Source organism: Pseudonaja textilis, chromosome 13, assembly GCF_049901715.1.
Source record: "Pseudonaja textilis isolate UNSWEBS1 chromosome 13, rPseTex1.2, whole genome shotgun sequence".
Lineage (NCBI taxonomy): Eukaryota > Metazoa > Chordata > Lepidosauria > Squamata > Elapidae > Pseudonaja > Pseudonaja textilis.
In genome coordinates, this window is record NC_142002.1 from 9,176,534 (window position 1) to 9,195,947 (window position 19,414).

General features: G+C 37.0%; 1 protein-coding gene across 2 annotated transcripts in view; it reads right to left on the reverse strand.

The window, feature by feature from the left end:
- Positions 1–978: 978 nt before the first annotated feature.
- NTRK3 (neurotrophic receptor tyrosine kinase 3) overlaps positions 979–19,414 on the reverse strand; it is a 441,983-nt gene continuing 423,547 nt past the window's right edge. For both annotated transcript variants that reach the window (XM_026709346.2, XM_087941347.1), the window contains 2 exons: positions 3,985–4,143; positions 979–1,296 (listed from right to left, as the gene is read on the reverse strand). In XM_026709346.2, coding sequence (XP_026565131.1) covers positions 1,111–1,296; positions 3,985–4,143 — 345 coding nt within the window. In that variant the 3' untranslated portion in view covers positions 979–1,110. The remainder of the gene's footprint in view (positions 1,297–3,984; positions 4,144–19,414) is intronic.

Sequence of the window (19,414 nt, forward strand, 5' to 3'; positions counted from 1 at the left end):
ATATGTATGTACGTACATACACACACACACACACATATAAAAAAAAATAGGGGGACCATCTCCACTGAGATCATGGCTTTCAAGCCACTTCATTGAAATTGACAGCTGGGTCAATAGTTGTCAATGGAATTGTTGTAATAGCTGTATCTGTGTTTTGCATATCTAGAATTATTCCAGTGAAAATTGCTGGGATTTTGTCTCCAGGATATCCACTTCCTAAATTTTCTTCATGTATGGCTGTTTGCAGATATTTGTTTGGTCCTTGAGATCATTTCCAGGACTCTCGTTTGGAAAGGAAAGGAAATATGAAAACAATCAGGTAAACATTGCTAGATCCATTCTTGTTTCCGTGCAGCTGAGTGGACGTTCCTCTGATGCTTCATTTGACCGGTAGGTGAAATGAACTTTCTGAATGGTATATATTCCAAAACTGAAACATTTACACATAGGAGGGAATGAGAAACCTTGGAGTAGAATGAGATACTCTGGAGACAACAGAGGTTCCAGAATTGTTAAAGCCAGAAGGGCAAGGTGGGGTTGGTGGCATTATGATGGTAGATGAGATCTCTTAAAAGGAAGTTACTTCAGGGGAGAATCGTCCTGGAATAACAGGACCACTGCCAGTTTGGTGCCCAATTAGGCATGCTTTCGTCAACTTTTCTTTTGTTGTTGTTGTTCTATGTTTCCAAATGAATCGAACTCTACCCAATAGCCAGAATCTAAAAGACACTGTAGGATTTGCAGTTCCACATCTTAAGTTAAATATTGTTTTTTTCCCCTCGTGTTCTGTTTAATACTGTAGAAATCTTTCAATCTCTCTCACATTTTCCTTCTGCTTCTGGGATGTTATATTTTTAATAGCAGCAGCTACGGGAGCAAAAGCTCTCCCTCTCCCTCTCTCTCTCTTTCTCTCTGTATATAGCCCCAACTGCCTTACATATGATTGAGGGTTTCCATATTTCCCTTTAACTTGTCTCTTTCGGTTTTGTTCGTTTCAGTGTTGTATGTATAGCAGGCACTTGAGTTTATATGAATATGTGGCTTGAGGTCAAGGGAGAGGTAGGGTGGGGAGAAAAAAGACACAGCAACAACTTTGAAGCTTGGTCACTGCTAGCCAAGGATGTCTAAGTAGATTGGAGTAGCTTTGCCCAGAGCATGAAGGAGCTTGTAGATTTCCTTAATGTTCAGCCTCTGCTGAGGTTCTCTCTGCCAGCATCCCAGCATGATATCATAAATTTCCTTGGGGCAAACCCGGGGCCTCTCCAGGACTCGGCCTTGGGTGATGCACTCAATGACCTGCAATAGGAAACATAGAGGGTTAATTTTATGCATTGCCTCCTTTATAAAGTTACTGATCTGTTACTTTTTAAAACCAATCTCCTTCTCCCATATGCATGAGCTAAACACAGAGATTTCCAACCTTGGCAACTTTAAATGTCATTTAAGCAAAGTTGCTTTGCTACCATGCAGTGATAGTCTAGAGTCCCACTCTAGGGACAGTGGACGGGAGTGGGAATACTTGGGGGAAAGTGAAAGTAACTTTTGCATCTCCCCAAGATGATGCTTCAGGGTCACCTGGCTGGGAGAAGAATGCAGATGCATACCAACCAAGCTTGAAGTGATCATTCTGAAAACATCTTATTGAACCCAAATGGTCATGGAAGGATCAGTGATGGGAGGCAATTACGGGAGGGAAAAGTTGAACTTACGGGTTCTAATCCACTTGTCTTCTAATGTGTCTTGTACACTTTGGTACACTTGTCTTCTAATAAAATTATATCTTTCTCAACAAATGGAGGCAAGGATCATTTCTATTTAGAGGTTTACGTGCTGGCAGGTCTGATATTTTAAGACCTTATGGACTTCAACTGCCAGAATTCTGGGAGTTGAAGTTCACAAGCCTTAAGGTTGCCAAGATTGGAGACTCCTGATCTAAATAATACATTTCTAGATTTCTGTCATCAAGGATGATCTGTGCCAACAATTCCTTGAACAATCTTGGAAAATCCATAATTGCACAATGCCTTTTGGTTTTGGAGAAAAAGATGAGTGCTCCTGCATGAAGCCATGGTTTATTTAAATCACTGGGGTTTTTTGTTTTTGCAGAAGATAGCAATCATCAAGGCTTTCTGGGTAATTTCTGGCTTATTTGCCCCTGTGTTTTTGTCTTACCCATGCATGCCTTGGTTAGCAGCCTAGGATTAAAAATCAAATCAGGAATACCCCAAGGAACCTCAAAGAACCCATGTATTACATTAAGCCTCAATTACCACTGGTAAAGAAAACAATAAACATTATAGTTCAGTACAGTGGGTGTTGCCAGATTTTATGTCTTACACTCCAGCTGTTCTTTCTCCCGTAAACCTTAATTAAAGCTATCACAATATCACAACTCAAGCCATGTCCTAGCAGTGCAGTCTTTCTCTTGTTTTCATTTTTGGTTCCAATCTAAAACAAAATGGCAACTCCCAACATTTGAAGTTGACCACAACAGACCAAACCCAGAAATTCCCCAGGGTTCTATAAGTTGAAAGCCACCATTATTTTTCTGGAACGTTCCAAACTAATCCATGAATTTCAGTTTCCTACCATTTTCAATGTAAACATAAAATAGGCTTAATGTAATTATTAAATCAATCAAAATAGCGTCTTTCCCAATTTTAAAAAAAAGAGAGAGAGAAGGAAAGAAAACAAGGAATCCTGCCCCTTCCCACATGTTCAGTGTCAATCCTACATGCTGCATCCTTATTTCACTTATTGTAACCCTTGGCCTCCCCAAAAACATTATGCACAAGCCAAAAGGCTTATCTGCTTATACTTTTGTAGAATGTTGGGGAAAAAAAAAACATAGGAACTTACTTGCATCAGAAGTCTAGAATTTCTATTTGTTTTAGACCATTTTATTTTAAGTGCCTTATCTAACCTGGACTGTGGGTTTAAAATCTTTTATCTTTCCTGTGCTATTCAGAAATTAGCACAAACAAACTCAACATGTCGACTTCTATCAAAAGACATAGATTCCAGAATCTTTTGAGATCTGTATTATTAAATTTGGGGATGCATTCTCTTTCACCTCACAGTATTCATGGGCATTCTACCATTCCCTACATTTGTGTGTGTGTGTATATATGTGTAGTAGTAGTAGTAGTAGTATTTTAAATGATGATGCAGGGCTATCTTAAATAACTGGAGGGAACCATACTTTAGATACAATATAATGTCTTTAATACATTGTATGAATGCAAAGTATTTAATGCATTTAATGCATTTAATACATTAAATACAATGCATTCAATGCAAGATATCCAGTATGGTCTAGTGGGTAAGGCACCAGGCTACAAAGCAAGAGACTAATGAGTTCAAGGCCCACCTTAGTCATTTAAAACCAGATGGATGACCTTGGGTATGTCACACTCTCTCAGTCTAGGGAAAATAGGAGGAGGAAGGTGTGTTGGATATGTTCACCATCTTGAATTATTTGTAAAAAAAATAAAGGATACAAATAAAATAAATAAATAAAAATTAAGCCCAGGTATAGGGGATATTCTTCCAACAAACTGCCCATTTCTCATTTTTCAAAATAATGTAGTCACTTGAGAGAATTGAAGCAATAGCAATAGCACTTAGATTTATATACTGCTTGACAGTACTTTATAGCCCTCTCTAAACAATTATAGAGTCAGCATATTCCTTGCAACAATCTGAGTCTTCATTTTACCGACCTCAGAAGGATAGAAGACTGAGTCAATCTTGAGCCAGTCAGGATCAAACCGCTGACAGTCAGCAGAATTAGCCCATAATATTGCATTCTAATCTCTGTGCCATCACAGCTCTTAGGGCAACTTCCCCTAAAATCCCAAAGAACCATTTGCAATCAGATTGGACAATGTGGACTTCCTTTGGCTGCTGATCAACTAAAAGGCATAAATAGTATGGGTTGGTCATGATAATGTTTCTTTTGGTCAAAATCTATATGCACGATACCTCTGTATTTGACAACTGGAACCAAGGCTGTTTTCCATATGTGAAGATCTCCCAGAGAATTACTCCAAAGCTCCAGACATCGCTCTCTGTGGTGAACTTCCGGTACATAATGCTTTCAGGAGGCATCCAGCGGATGGGCAGCATGGTGTGTCCCCCAACCTGCATGGACAAACATAAAGGAAAACTGTTTAGTTGACCCAGAAAAGAATCCACTTGCATACAATCACATTGCTTTTGGTATTTGAGATAACCTTACCTCAGCCAGGAACTTTCACCATGAAATGCTAACTGATTACAAACATGGAACCAGCAATAGCAATAGCACTTAGACTTATATATCCACTTGACAACATTCTTTGGGTGGTTCACAGTGTCAGCATATTGCTCCCAATAACCTGGGTCTTCATTTTACCAACTTCAGAAGGATGGAAGGCTTTGTCAACTCCGAGTTGATGAGAATCCAACTCCTGGCAGTCAGCAGAATTAGCCTGCAATACCGCATTCTAACCTCTATACCACCAAATGAGAACATCATTTTGGATGAACATAGAAAGATTGGTTGCAAACTGGTTTAAGTCATGTTGGTCTCATTTGATGCAGGCTCTATAGATAGAACTTTCTCCAGAGAGTAATTCCTTTTTCTATTAGCTCATCCATTTCTATCCAAGATATTTTGATTTTTACTCTTCCTTTTTTTTCCCCAAGAAGATTTTTCTGAAAAGTAAAATGGGTAAAAAAGCAGGGTCAACCCATTTGAAGTTATCTTGCCAAAAAGATGAGCAACTTGCAGCTGCAGCCCTTAGAAGATGAGTTGGCTTTTATGTGCATTGCAGTGATGACAATTATAACCAGAAAGATTAAAGATTTGTTGTATGCCCCAGAAGCATCAATGCTTAGACAATGCTTCTTGAAACATCTGCATCAATCCTTAACCCTGTAGGACGTTTGGAAAAGGGGAACATTTTTTCAACTAGTTTTTCTCTCTTTAGATAGTGCTTGTGCACCAGGTGGATCCATTAGACAAGAAATATTTAGGGGTGAGGGTAAGGGGGGAAAGAGTACTGAATTTCAAGCAGTAATTTAAAGGAATATTGAAGAATCAAACAAAAATATCTAAAGTAATGTGGGCTTAGTGAAGGAGCTCATGTTTCTTGGCTGAGTGGGATATTTATTTAAAGGGTAGAGGTCTGTTTTTTTCTGCTTTGGATGGCTTCTGCCTACACAATGTTGAAGTTTGGAGTTTTACAGTGGTTTCATAACAAGCTGGTTAATTAAGAACTGTCTGTGTATACAGAAGGAAACATTTATACAGTCCTCTGGTAGACAGTTCTAGATTAGGCACAAACTCTGAGTAGGGCTCTAGCCAACAGCAGGTGGAAAGTGATGTCTACAACATGTCTTTGAAAAGCCATTATATATATAGCTGATTAATTCCATAAAGAGACCTTCCTAACATAAGGAACATACAGTAACATAAGGAGGAGCTTCCTAACAGTGGGGACAATAAGACCAATTGGACAGCTTGTAATCGGAAGTTGTGGGTGCTTCATCACTGGAGGTTTTTAAGAAGAGATTGGACAACCATCTGTCTGAAATCATATAAGGTCTCCTGCTTGAGCAGGGGGCTGGACTAGATGACCTCCAAGGTCCCTTCCAGCACCATTCTGATTGATTGAATTGGAACAATGTCTATAACCTTCTTTAGTACATCTTTTTACTCTACAGCTATAGTCTACTTTTCACACTTTAGAATGATTTTGTTTGCAGATGAATCCTACAGCTGTCAACATTTTAGACAAAACAAGGTGTCATATACTTAATTAAGAGAACTTGTGTATGATTTGTGGGTGATCTTAATTCTAAGTACAATCAGCAGATGGATGAGGATACCAAGCCTATTCCCCAACTCCACAGGTTAATGCAATATCAAAATCCAGCTTTCGATTCTGCAATATTTTCCCCATGTGAGAGGTTTGTGATTTCAAGAATTGTTGTGAATTTATTCAAAGTTTCTCTCTGCTTTGTTCCTGATCTGATTTTATTGTCTACTGTCAGTGCTGTGATTTCTGTGATTTCCCTTTCCATCACTCTCCAGATTAATAGATTAACCACAGTAAAAATTAAAAAAATGGCTCATTATCCAATTGCTAATAGCAATAGCACTTAGACTTATATACCACTTCTACAGTTTTTATTTATTTATTTATTTTATTTATTTATTTTTGTCAATTGCTTACAAGATAATAGGTATAAGTAAAAACATAGTTATAAATACATGGATACATATAAGAAAAACAAAACAAAAAACAATAGGACAGGGACAGTAGGCATGTTGGTGCACTTATGCACACCCCCAAAGTTTTGGGGGTTGGGGGAAGAAACCATAGAGTCAGGTAGAGTATTCCAGATATTGATCACTGTTGCTGAAGTAGTATTTCCTGCAATCAAGTTTGGTGCGATTAACCTTGAGTTTGTATCTATTGTTTGCTCTTGTGTTGTTATGGTTGAAGCTAAAGTATTCATTGACAGGTAGGACATTGCAATGTATGATTTTATATACTATATTTAGATCAGACTGAAGGTTCTAGGTTTTCTAGGTCTAGAATTTCAAGTCTGGTGGCATAAGGTATTCTGCAATGAGTAGAGGAGTGGAGAACTCTTTTTGTGAAATATTTCTTGACTTTCTCAACTGTGTTAATATCAGATAAGTAATGTGGGTATTCGAGTATTGGTCTAGCAAATGTTTTATATGCTCTAGTTAGTAGTGTAATATTACCAGAGAAAAAGCTATGTAAGATTAGGTTAACAACTCTTAACACCTTTTTGGCTATGTAGTTACAGTGGGCTCTAGCACTTAGGTCATTTGAGATGAGTACTCCAAGATCCTTGACAGAGTTTGGATCTGATATCAACAAGGTCTTGACTATTCAGCCTGTATTTTATTTTCTGATTTTTTTTTGCCAATATGTAGGTCAGAGCATGTATTTGTTGAGATTTGCAGTTGCCATTTGTTTGACCATTCTGATACATAGTCAAGGTCTTTTTGAAGGGTAGCAGTATTGTCTGTGGTGTTGAATAGCTTTACATCATCAGCGAAGAGAACGCAGTTGCTCTTAATATGATCACAGAGGTCATTTATGTAGAGTATGAAGTGGGTTGATCTTAGAATACTGCCTTGGGGGACACCACTGTTGACAGGTACAGAATTTGATAGGATGCTCCCAATGTTGACCATTTGTTGTCTGTTTCACAGGAATGCTTCTATCCAGTTATGCAGGTGTCCAGAGATACCATAAGATTTTTAGTTTTAGGAGTAGTTTGTCGTGTACCACTGAATCAAAGGCTTTACAGAAGTCTATGTAGATTGTGTCTATTGCTTTGCCGTGATCGAGTTGTGTAGTCCATATGTTTTTGCAATGTAAGAGTTGCAGATTACAGGATAGTTTTTTTCTGAAACCAAATTGTTTATTAGAGAGTAGGTTGTTGTCTCTAAGTGAAGGATGATGGATTGGTTAATAATTGATTCCATGACTGTACAGGTGATGCAGCATAAAGTGATTGGTCTGTAATTTTCAACTAAGCTGGGGTCTCCCTCTTTGAAGATAGGGATGACCATGGCTTGTGATCATAGTTTTGGCAAGGAGCTGGTCCTGAAAGATTTTTCAAGATTATGCTTAGAGGTTTGGCTATGGCAGTGGATAGCTTTTTTAAGAAGTAGGCACATATTACGTCCGGTCCAATAGATAGAGATGGTTTTAGATTGCATAGTGCTTCTGTAAAATTGATTGTTGTTTGTTGTTTACAAAATTGTAGAAAGCGCGGGTGGACTTGGTGCATAGAAGGTTTTCTTCTTGTTTAATGTGATAATTGGTGCATTCAGTCTTTATCTGGTGGCATAAATTTTTGTATCGGCTTTTGAAGTTGGCAATGTGACCAGATTTGTTTTTTCGCCAAAGTGATCTCTTTTTGGATTGAAGCTTCCTTATTGTTATGGGTAATCTGTTTTTTCTGGTTTTGGGAGTTGTTATTGGTACATAAAGTTTGATGACTCTTTTGACTTCAAGTAAAAATATGTTGTAATAGTCTTCAACAGTATTGCATCCAGTGAATAGAAATTGCCAATGAAGGGATGAGAGATTGTGGTTTATAAGATCATAGTTGCCTTTTTTGAAGTTATAATTGGGGATTCCGTCATTGTGATGATTTTTGTGTGGACGTATGTTGAGACAAAAGTCAATCATGTTGTGGTCACTGTTGGAAAAGGGTTCTTTAATTTTTATTCTGTAAGCTGAATTCAAACTATTGCAGAAGATGAGATCGAGGCAGTTGTTAAGTCTAGTGTTGTTGGTTACTAGTTGTTCCAGTCCCAGATTTCTTACTGCATTGTAGAAGGTTACAAGTGTGGGTTCAGTTGTACATTCATTAAGGGCCCAGTTAATATGAGGTAGATTGAAGTCACCAAGAAAGATAAAAGCGTGTGGGCAGGATGCTGCCTATGTTAGTTGTGTATTTAGCTTGTTTGCCTGTTCGATATCATAATCAGGGGCTTTGTAACATAGTAAGAACTGAAATGTGATATTTAAGGACAGTTTACAGACAATGGTCTCAGGAATAGCAAGCTCCTGGGTAACTTGGATGTTTTTTAGATGTAGGGACTTTTTATAGAAGATAGCAATACTACCTCCTCTACGGATTTCACGATCTGATTGGTAAACATGATAGCCTCTTACTGTGGTAATGGAGTCAGGGAGAGATGCGTTGAGCCATGTTTCACAGACAAATATAATGTCGAATTTAGCCATATTTAGTAAGAGGAGAAATTCAGGTATTTTATTTACAAGGCTTCTTGCATTGAGTAATTTGCATTTAAGGCCAGTTGTGGTTGGAATAGAGGTAGTTAGGGGTGTGTGTGCCTAGTTTTGAGTGATGTTGGATTGGATGCAGAGTTGTGGGTTGTGTGACTTTCTTTTGATGCAATCAGCATGGTAGTCAATGTATAGGTCTTTTTCTCCATTGTCTAGACAGTTTTTGAGTTCTGCGCAGAGTTCACAGGAGCAGATTCTTTGCAGTATGGATAAGTCTGGTCTTGACTGAAGTTTTTTGTGGTTGGGATTGGTTTTTGCAATGGCGTTTATTGTATGAATGAATATGCGTTTACTGGACTCATTTTTGCATACAACTCTACAAAATCTTGGGTCCACAGAGCTGTCATTGTATTTGAACTCAGGGCCATCTCTGGTTATTTCAATGATATCTTCAGGAGAGATCTTTGTTGTATTTTAGTTGCTTATGATATCGCAAACTTTGGTGATGTCGTCTGATTCATTGGTGTCTTCAAGACCAAATAAGATGGCATTTGGACGTTTCTGTTCACGTTCCATGATGTCTTTGATGAGTAAGAGGATATTATTTGTGGAATTATTTGATGGGATAGTAATTGTTTGTGGCTGTGGTTTTGTGGTTATTTTTGGTTGTAGTTGTGATTGTCGTTGAGGTAGTGGTTGTGATTGTTGTAGGATTTGATTTTGAGCTGATAGGTACTCAGTTATCTGTGCTGTATTTTTTTTCCAAGAGAGATTAGGTGGTTAGTGGTTTATAGTCCTCTCTAAGTGATTTACAGTGTCATCCTGTTCCTCCCAACAATCTGAGTCCTCATTTTACTGACCTCGGAAGGTTGGGAAGCTGAGTCAACCTTGAGCTGGTCAGAATCGAAGGAATCAAACTCCTTAATAATAATAATAATAATAATAATAATAATAATAATAATAGAGCCATGGTGGCACAGTTGTTAGAATGAAGTACTGCAGTCTAACTCTGATCACATTTCCAGAAATCTATTCTCAATAATAATTATTATCAATTATATTGATAATAATCAACCCTTGGGATTGAAAGTAAGGTTGGCAAGCCAGGGCGGCTGCAGATGATTGGAGAGAGTTGAACAGTGAAACACACTCTCACATATCACAAGTCACCCATGATAATTTCAATCCTATTTTCTGTCTTCAGTCTGAATGAGAACTGGCACAAAGGAATATGGTTTCTTTCTACATTGCTACAATGCTCTGATTCTTCAACCACTGTACAGTTTCACAAATGGTTCCTGGCTGCCTCCCCTTATGTAGAGGACCAAATGATCACAATGGAATGTGTGTGATGTGCCTTCTCTGTCACAGTTCTTGTTGGATGAACCATCATCTTCTTCCACATGTTTGACCCCCATCCTGGTTATATTTTTAAAAAGCCTTGAAAACCTAGCTATTTTCCTAGGTCTTAGTTTACAGTAGACTTTTTACTATTTTTAAAAAAATTGGTCTTTCTTCTAACATTTGCCTCTTTTAAAATAAATAAATAAATAAATATATATATATATATATATATATATATATATATATATATATATATATATATATATATATATATATATATATATATATAAATTTATGAATGTTTTTATTGAGTCATGGTAGATTTGGGCTGCTTGGGCACCTTTATACATTTCTAAATAAGTAAATAAATAAACCTGTCAAGACGTTTGCTGAATAAATCCAGCCCAACATAATTAACTTTTTTTTCAGAGACCTCTTGCTGACCAGTGGCCCTCTGGTTGATCTTCAGTTTATAAATCAATTTGATTCAACATCTTAGAACAGATGGAAAAAGTGACACTTTCTCAGACCATCTAGAGATGGCAGGTTCTGGTGTGTTACCGTAAATTTATTGCTTCGACTCATTTAAGGTTAATAAAGATTAACATGGTTCAATGAACAAAAACATAAATGGAGGTCAAAGATTAGGAAACTCATCACAATTTGAGGTGGAGACTGCATCACAGAAAGTTGAAAAAAGTTAGACTTGACACATTCATAAACACTCCTTACTCACTTAGTGATTAAGTAAATGAAAAAAGCACCATATCCTGCCAATGTTTCAGTGTTTCTTTTCTTTTTTTGAAATAAATTCCTTACAAAACAACCTGTATGATTAAATAAGGGGAAGCTACCTAATAAAGTCATTAGGTAGGTCATTAGATCTTATTAGACCTTAAATGTAAGGCATGACATTCACAGAATGAGTATTTCACTAGCTTGTTTAAAAAGTATGCTCTACGCTGAGATACTATTATTCAGAAGTTAAAAGAATTCATTTTCTTTCAGTGTAAGCAAGTATGTTTATAGGTGAAAGGACAGCATGAACAGGGAGAGTGAAATGATATTTACTTAAAAAAATGTCCTATTTATATCAATGTTGTTTTTAAAAACCCAATTAATCTTAAGGAAGCTTACTCCCAAATAAATTTATTCCTGATTGCAATTTTCTTTCAATCCTGTTCATGCCTACAAAATTGCTATGGAATTCAATAGGATTCATTTCCAGGTATAGAAGAAATGTGACATACTATAGGGGAAAAATATACCAACTTCAGATAATAAGATGACAGCCTAACTTAAATATCCTTATTCATATATAAGTCCCATACAAATCAGTGAGACCTACTCCTAGATTTATGTAGGATTATTGTGGTTTATTGCTTTACAGACCATTAAAAGGAAAAAGATTCACACACAGAACATTTAAATTACATAATGTAGAATTACAGGAGAAGAACTAATCTGACAGATAAAACAGAAACCTGTAATTTTTTCATGATATTAATATAACATTAGAAGACAAAAAGCTGAGTAGTAAATGTCAGGCATAAAATAGGGTACCAGAACCAGTAAAGAAAGTAATATTAGAAGAAAGCATATTTGAAAAGCAATGTAAAGCACATCCATCTGGAACAATGTAAAAGATAAAATCTAGTTTCAAAACAAGATAGAAACTGGACAACATAGCCTTGTGAAAAGGCTGAAGAAATAAAATATGCTAGAAGCAAGATCCCAACCCCAGGGGAGAAAATAAAAAGAACATATAATTGGGAATAAGTGAGTCCTTCACTATGTGTTTGCCTTTTCAGTGATGGGGTTTATTTCTGAATGCCATTACATTTTTTTTTCTTATTGTGTATGTTTGTTTGGGTTTAACCCTATTTGTGTTGTTCACATTGCAATGAACAAGGACACACATTCAATTTTGCAGCTACTAAGATTGTTGGCCAAGCATGTACAAAAACAGCCAGGGAAATGATTGAAAGCATGGGAAATGGACCCCTTGTCTGTCAACAGGAGAGCTAATTTACCACTAGCTTATAGAATAGAATAGAATAGAATAGAATAGAATAGAATAGAATAGAATAGAATAGAATAGAATAGAATAGAGTTCTTTATTGGCCAAGTGTGGTTGGATGCACAAGGAATTTGTCTTGGTGCAAATACTCTCGGTATACATAAAAGAAAAGATATATTCATCAAGAATCATACGGTACAACACTTAATGATCGTCATAGGGTACAATAAGCAACCAAATCATACTAGGAAACAGTCAATATAAATCATAAGGTATTAGGTATTTAGGAGCCAAGGATTTAGAAGCACAAGGAAACAACAGCCAATGAGCTAATAGCAGGCCATCAACACCCCAATCAACAAATAAAAAGCTAGGCGCCACATAAATACTATGCATAGAATAGCCCAAAGCACCCATTCCATTAGAGAAAAGTTCCCTGAGGATGGGCTCTAGCATGAGTCCAAAAGCTCAAAAGACTAAACCTCTGGTCCCAGTGACTAACCCAGATTAGATCCTATGTGTATACCAGAGTCACAGCTGTGAAGGAGGTGACTATATAAATTAATTAAATAAATGCCAGAAAACAACAACAACAACAACAACAACAACAACAACAAAAATTATCAGTACTTTATAAAATGGTCAAAGGGTTTAGGAAAGATTTAATTCCTGCAGCACAAAAAATTCATTCATTTTTTGAGTAATTCTTTTTCATTCATTCATTTGCTCATTCACTAGTTCGTTCATGCATTTGCTCAGTCATGCATTTTGCAACAGACATTAAAAAAGAAATCATATATCAATTTGTTACCCAGCATACAATATTGTAGGCAAGGTTCAACCATCCTCAAGAGGAAGCAGAAAGTGGGCCTAATTGTTAAAATAATAGAAGGTTGAGTCTTTTGTAATTGTAGGTCCTTGTGTCTCACAGATGAGGAAAATGAGTCTTGGGGAATGATTGTGAGTGAAGCACACCTTAGACACATAAAAAAAAATTAAGAGTGTGTTGTCTACACTGTTCTCAAAGATATTTCTGTCTGAAAACTGGCAACAATATCAAGAACCTATGCAGCTCACTCACTGTCAGTCAACCAAGAGGAACAAGGATCAACTTCAAGATGTTGGACCAAAATATATTATCTCAAGCAATGAGTATGGGGGAGAATGAGACAAAAAAAAAGTCAAAATCCATCTCATGTGTTCATGCCAATGGTTAAATTGAAATTAGAATTTCCTTAGCTTTGTACTGCTCTGCTATAGAACCTCAAGTATGATAACATAAGGATGAAAAAAGAGAGAGGCTGGTCCATCAAAACCCAAAAAGGCTCGCAAAAGGCAAACAAATTAAGCCAGGCTTATTCAACCTTCAAGTTAAGCAACCCTGGGAGAAGAACTGCCTTTATTTTCCCCTCTTTTATAGAGGCAATTTACATTTCATGTCCTTGGCTCTGGAGAGAATCATTATGTATTTCTGATACATAGAAGCTGAGCATTTGCACTAGTCAATCAATCAACCTGGAGGCCTTTTTTTGAGGGTGGGGGGAGGAAGGAAGGAAGGAAGAAAAGAAAGAAAGAAAGAAAGAAAGAAAGAAAGAAAGAAAGAAAGAAAGAAAGAAAGAAAGAAAGAAAGAAAGAAAGAAAGAAAGAAAGAAAGAGGCAGAGAGAGGGCGGGGGGAGGGCGGGGGGAGGGAGAAATTTCAGGTTCTTGCAGTAGCAACGACTGATGTGAGCTAGGGAAAAAAATGAGAATGCAAAGTTGCACATTAATTCTGGTCCATCATGGTTCCACTTTATACTAAAGGTAAATTTGCTGGTTTTAAAAGATAAGTTTGCACAGATCATGGTCAATTCTTCTTAATCAATTGCTTTGCCATTCAGAACCATGTCAAGTCATCATGCAGTGAAGCGACTTGTTAAGGTGATAGAAACAGCTTCTGTTCATATTCTGGAGCCATTTTTGATGAGCAAAATGAAAGACTGTTGCCATTCTATCTGTTAAAGACAGGGTGCCATGCACCTTTAGGTGGCCCTTTGAAGGGGAACATTGCTTAAACTATGACATATTCTAGTTAATACAGACAAAATCTTCACTTCAAGGAGGCATTTCGAAGAGGTCCTTCACTCACATATCTGACAATCTGATTATCGGAGATTTGCACAGGTATTCTCTAAGCACAATAGGCAGGAAGTAAAGTTGCTGCATAGATTTGTTGAAAGACATTAGGCTACTTCTGTCTTTACTTCCTTCCTTAAAGAAACCAAGCCTTGAATTTCTTTGGATAATTGTTCTTCATCTAAGTTACTAGTAATTTAACGGCCATGGTGGCACAGTGGTTATTGCAGGCTAATTCTGCTGACTGCCAGCAGTTTGATCCTGACCGTCTCAAGATTGATTAAGCCGTCCATCCTTCCGAGTTTGGCAAAATGAGGATCCAGATTGTTGGTGGCAATAGATCTAAACTGCTCTAAACTGCTTAGAGAGGGTTGTAAAGCACTGTGAAGTGGTATATAAGTCTAAGTGCTCTTGCTATTGCAAGAAGCACTATGGGTGGGAGATCAATTCAGCTGTTCCTTGAAGATAATGCTAGCCTGTATTAAAATCTTTTAAAATTATTGGCCAAATTTGTGTGTTCAAAAAAAAATTCACCAAATTAATTATTGGGACTATTATGCATCAACATCTTATTATGCACCTATTATGCACTAACAGAAGAAGTTGTCTCTTGATGTCTTATTTGGCTTGAATGAAATGAATAGAAGCAAGCTTTTGTAGAGAGGAGCAGAAAATGAAAAACAAGATCTGGCCACAGGATCACTAAATAACTAAAATTTCTCTCTGGGTGTATTTAAAACTTATGATAACATGTCACAAGCTCATAGATTTCAGGAAGGAGGTAAAAATTAATAGTAGAGGCTGAAATTGTGAGGGGTTACGTGTTCAAGGAAAATGCAATACAATGAGAAAACAGCATTGATCCAGATAGATAATAGATAAATGTATCAAGCAACTGAATGGCTATAAACCAAACAGATAACAAAATCAGCAGAAACTATGCAATAATTAAGAGGAAGAAAGTCATGCATGCAAGCTAAAAGTATAGATATTGTGAATTATTCTAAGCATAAAACTAAGGCCTGTATTTCCTAAAAGACAAAACAAAACAACAAAAACCAAACCTTTTTTTTGATTCAGTTCTATTGTTCTTGTATTATGATCCACAATGCTGAAATTGAGCTAATTTACAAGTTGAGACACATGCCATTGTTTCCCATTCCTGTGTTAGGTTTGCTTTTATTCTACAGTTCTGAGTAATCTTAATGACTCATTAAGAAGCTGCCAATTACCTATGCAAATGAAAAGTTGTAGACTGGCAGGGGTTATTGCTAGAAGTAAAGCTTGTAACCTCAAAAAAGACTGAGATAAATCAATTCAGTTCTACAATAGATCCACACTTAAGAATTGCCTCCTACATCCACTGTTTAGGAATGCCAGTCATAACTAATAACTTGGTGGATAATTAAGGTCTTCATCATGAGGGAGGGAGGGAAGGAAGGAAGGAAGCTTTGCAGCCATATTTACAAAACTTCCAGATTGTTTTCTGAAGATCATTCTAGTGGTTCTTGTATGAATAAAATACACCTTAATGAAGCCAGAAGATCACCATGTCAGAGTTAGGGTTAAGGCCTGGAGAATAATTAGCAACTCCAGTAAATGTTTGCCTGAGAAGTCTTAGAATTCCTTCCTATAGCCAGCAGCCCAAGTAGAAATGGTGTTGGGCCTATAAACTTCTGGTTAACGTGAAATTATGCCTGACAACATCCTTTTAAGCAACCACATGGAAGTATATCCTTGAATTTACTTAAGCAAGCTGTGGTTGCCAATTATTCTCAGCACTCCTTCAATAACGTACAGAAATAAGCAACACTGAATTATTTAATCCTTTTATATATTGGCAATTATTTGACACAAAATTGCATATAACTGCGGCACTCAAGCATTATCCCACAATACATAGTCCCTATGCAATGTTTACGAAGGATGTCCATAAACGGGTGCAGGTGCAAATTCCAACTAGTACCATGTGTGGTGCTTGGTAAAATGTTGTCAAACTGCAACAGTGGGCACAAGTAGACCAGATATATTAAGTGATAAGGCAACAAACTCTGCAGATCTTAAAAGACCCTGAAAGACCCACCACTCTCATCAGTCCTAATACAAATTTCATGGAAATATATAATTATTGGATTTCATTGTTGGAATGTATTTCTATGCAACAACTACAGTACAGTAGCATTCTGGCAGTAGATGGCAGTATTTACAAGTTTGGATCAATGGGGTATACTCTATGCTCTTTTGTTCTGAGTAGTTTCCTGTTATAGCTATATAGTTGAGCAGTAAAGCACATGGTGATTTCTTTCTTTGCTCTGTGGTGATATATATAAACAGAATTTCTAACACTAATTGCATAGAAATGTATATTTTAAAAAAGCTATCAATGCCTTTATCACATCTTCATAGATCTATCCATCTAAACATTCATTTCTTTCTCACTTACCTGTCTAGAATAGTTACACCTTAGAAACTTGGAGGATCAGTAATTAAATAACGATATGGGGGGAATGCAAAAAAATGCACCCTATATTGTGCCTCAAATTGCTAGCATCACCCTTTAGAAGCCACAAAATATATGCTGTTGTATTACTGTTGATCTCACTGTCCTTTTTCATCTACAGTCTTCACTCTTCTTAACACTCACTGTCTTTCTCCCTGACTGATTCTGGACGATACTATTGTCAACCAATTTCCAAATGAGATTAGTATGATATTGAATTAAACAAATTCTCCATTCTATGCACATACACAACCAGAGAGAAGCATAAAGCCCTCTGGATGCTACATAAAAGGAGTTCTGCCTTGGCATTCATTACCATAATATTCAAATGTTATTGGACTTAATTGTGTTGAACTCTCTTTTCTTTCAGATGCAAAAAGCATGGATTGGAAGTCAAAAAGAAGAACTGGGAAGCACCATATAAGCAATAGCCTTGGAAATTTTCTGCTGTATTAATTTGGTCTTTGTAAGTACTGAAGGCTATGTAGTTGACACCTACAGGGTCATACAATGTTAAAGCTTGAAAGCAGTGATGACTTCAGAATGACAAAACAAGAACATAAATATTTTCTTTGATGGATTTGTTCAAGGTTCATTTCATCTAATGTCCTGCTTTAAAAGGCAGGTAGCCATGTGGGTCTGGACACTTATAAATAGAGCCTAAAGAGTGCTGAATTATGGGTACAGACAATTATTTTCTACATGGAAGGGCTTAGATATGCCTATGTAGTTCAATAGCTCATTCCTGAAATCTTTCTATGTGTTACCCAAAGCATGAGTATTCTGGAAATGTCCTTTTCTTTGCAGGTACCCAAACAAGAATATTTCATCAAAAAGTTAGAACATAGAATCATAGGGCTGGAAGGGACCTCAGAGGTCTTTTAGTCCAACACCCTGCTCAAGGCATGAGACCCTATAGCATTCCAGTCAAATGGTTGTCCAGTCTACTTTTGGAGGATCTACAACTCCAGCAGGCAAGCTATTCCATTGATTACTTGTTCTCACCCTAAAGGAAATTTCTCCTTAGTTCTAGGTTGGATCTTGTCCTACCTTCTGGTATTTTTGCGAACAAGTCCACCCCCTCTTTTCTGTGACAACCCTTCAAGTACTGGAAGACAGTTATCACACCTTCCCTAATTCTTCTCTTCAATAGGCTAGATGTCAACTAAAAAGATACTCCTTTAGTCTTTTTAGCTGCCAGAAAAAGGGAGTGGGGGAAAACAGTGCATTCCTTAAGTGCCTTAAGTGCCTAGATAATCACCCTGGCAGCCCAAAGTTGTCAGAATGCAAGAAAATTACTGGAGAGCATGATTGATGACTCTTGGGGATGGATGTGTCCCATTAGAGAATACACATCCAAGGGGTGGGGGGAAGACCAGGGTCAGTAAGGAAATGAATGATGTATTTTAGTATCGGCTGCACCCAGCTAACACCAACATGGCCACTTCTAATAAATCAATTTTCTTTTCTCTGAGATGTGGCTAGAGACTTATGATTTGAATGGGGGTGGATTCGGGGGAGTCCTGACACTAGACATACCTAGCTCAACCGTTCATCATACAATTTAACCTTCAGTCCTCTTATCATCTTTGTTGCTCTTCTCTGTACACACTCTAAGACCTCAACATCCAGAAAGTTTGCAGAGATGAGTAGTAAAAATTAAATCATCTTTCTATTATCCTTGCAAGTACTCAGTTATTTCAGGCACTTGCTATTGGTGACAGCATCATTATTTAATCAAGATATTAGAAATACAAAATCTATAAATCTATATTTTTCTACCAGAAAAATGCAGAAGCACTCAAACAGCACTCCTATAAGACAATTGGGTAATTTTACATGAGCAGCAAAATAATCTCATCAGATTTTGTAATCTCATACAGTTTGGGATGTTGCTTTCTTCTTATTTTTGCAGCAGGGCCAAAGACTGTCATCTATAGTTCTGTTGCTAGCAGCAATGATGTAAAGTTATTAGGTAGAATATGCATAATCTACTTAAATAGGTTCAAATGTAAACATGGTTTTCTGCTGGAGTTTACTTCCTTCTCATATCTGTTTTCAAAGGTGGTTTCACTGAGCCATCCATTTGTTCCTGATATTCATCTAAAATTCTAATTCAATGAGTTTTTTTGAAACAGGGTTTTGGATAATATCCCTATTTTTTAAGAGTCTGGCTTGTGTGTGCCAGAAAATCAATGGCACTTATTCTCAAGAACTTGCTGTATAGTGTTCTGCCAGTTTCACCAGTCCTCTCTCCTTCCCACTGTTTGACAAGGTGAAAGTCTCCTTATGATGGATTGATAACTCTGCCCTCATTAAATCACCCCAGTCTCATCAAAGCTTACTCAATGGCATTTAGTCAATCTCTTGTGAACTGAAATGGAATTGTTCCTCAACTGTATATTTCCAAAGGCTTTGTCTAGTCTGCTTCAATATTCTAGGCAATGCCATTTCTGATAGTTCCCATGAGATGAGTGAGCTTTCATTCCTGAATAAGGATGGCAAGCGGGTTATCGTTTTGGAAATGTCAAAGACACACTGGATGACTTTAGACCAAGCTCGCTCTAAAGCTGAGCTATGAGAGCTAATTTATTGGAATCATGGAATAAACAGGAAGCATTGAATTTGAACTGCTTTAAATTGAATCA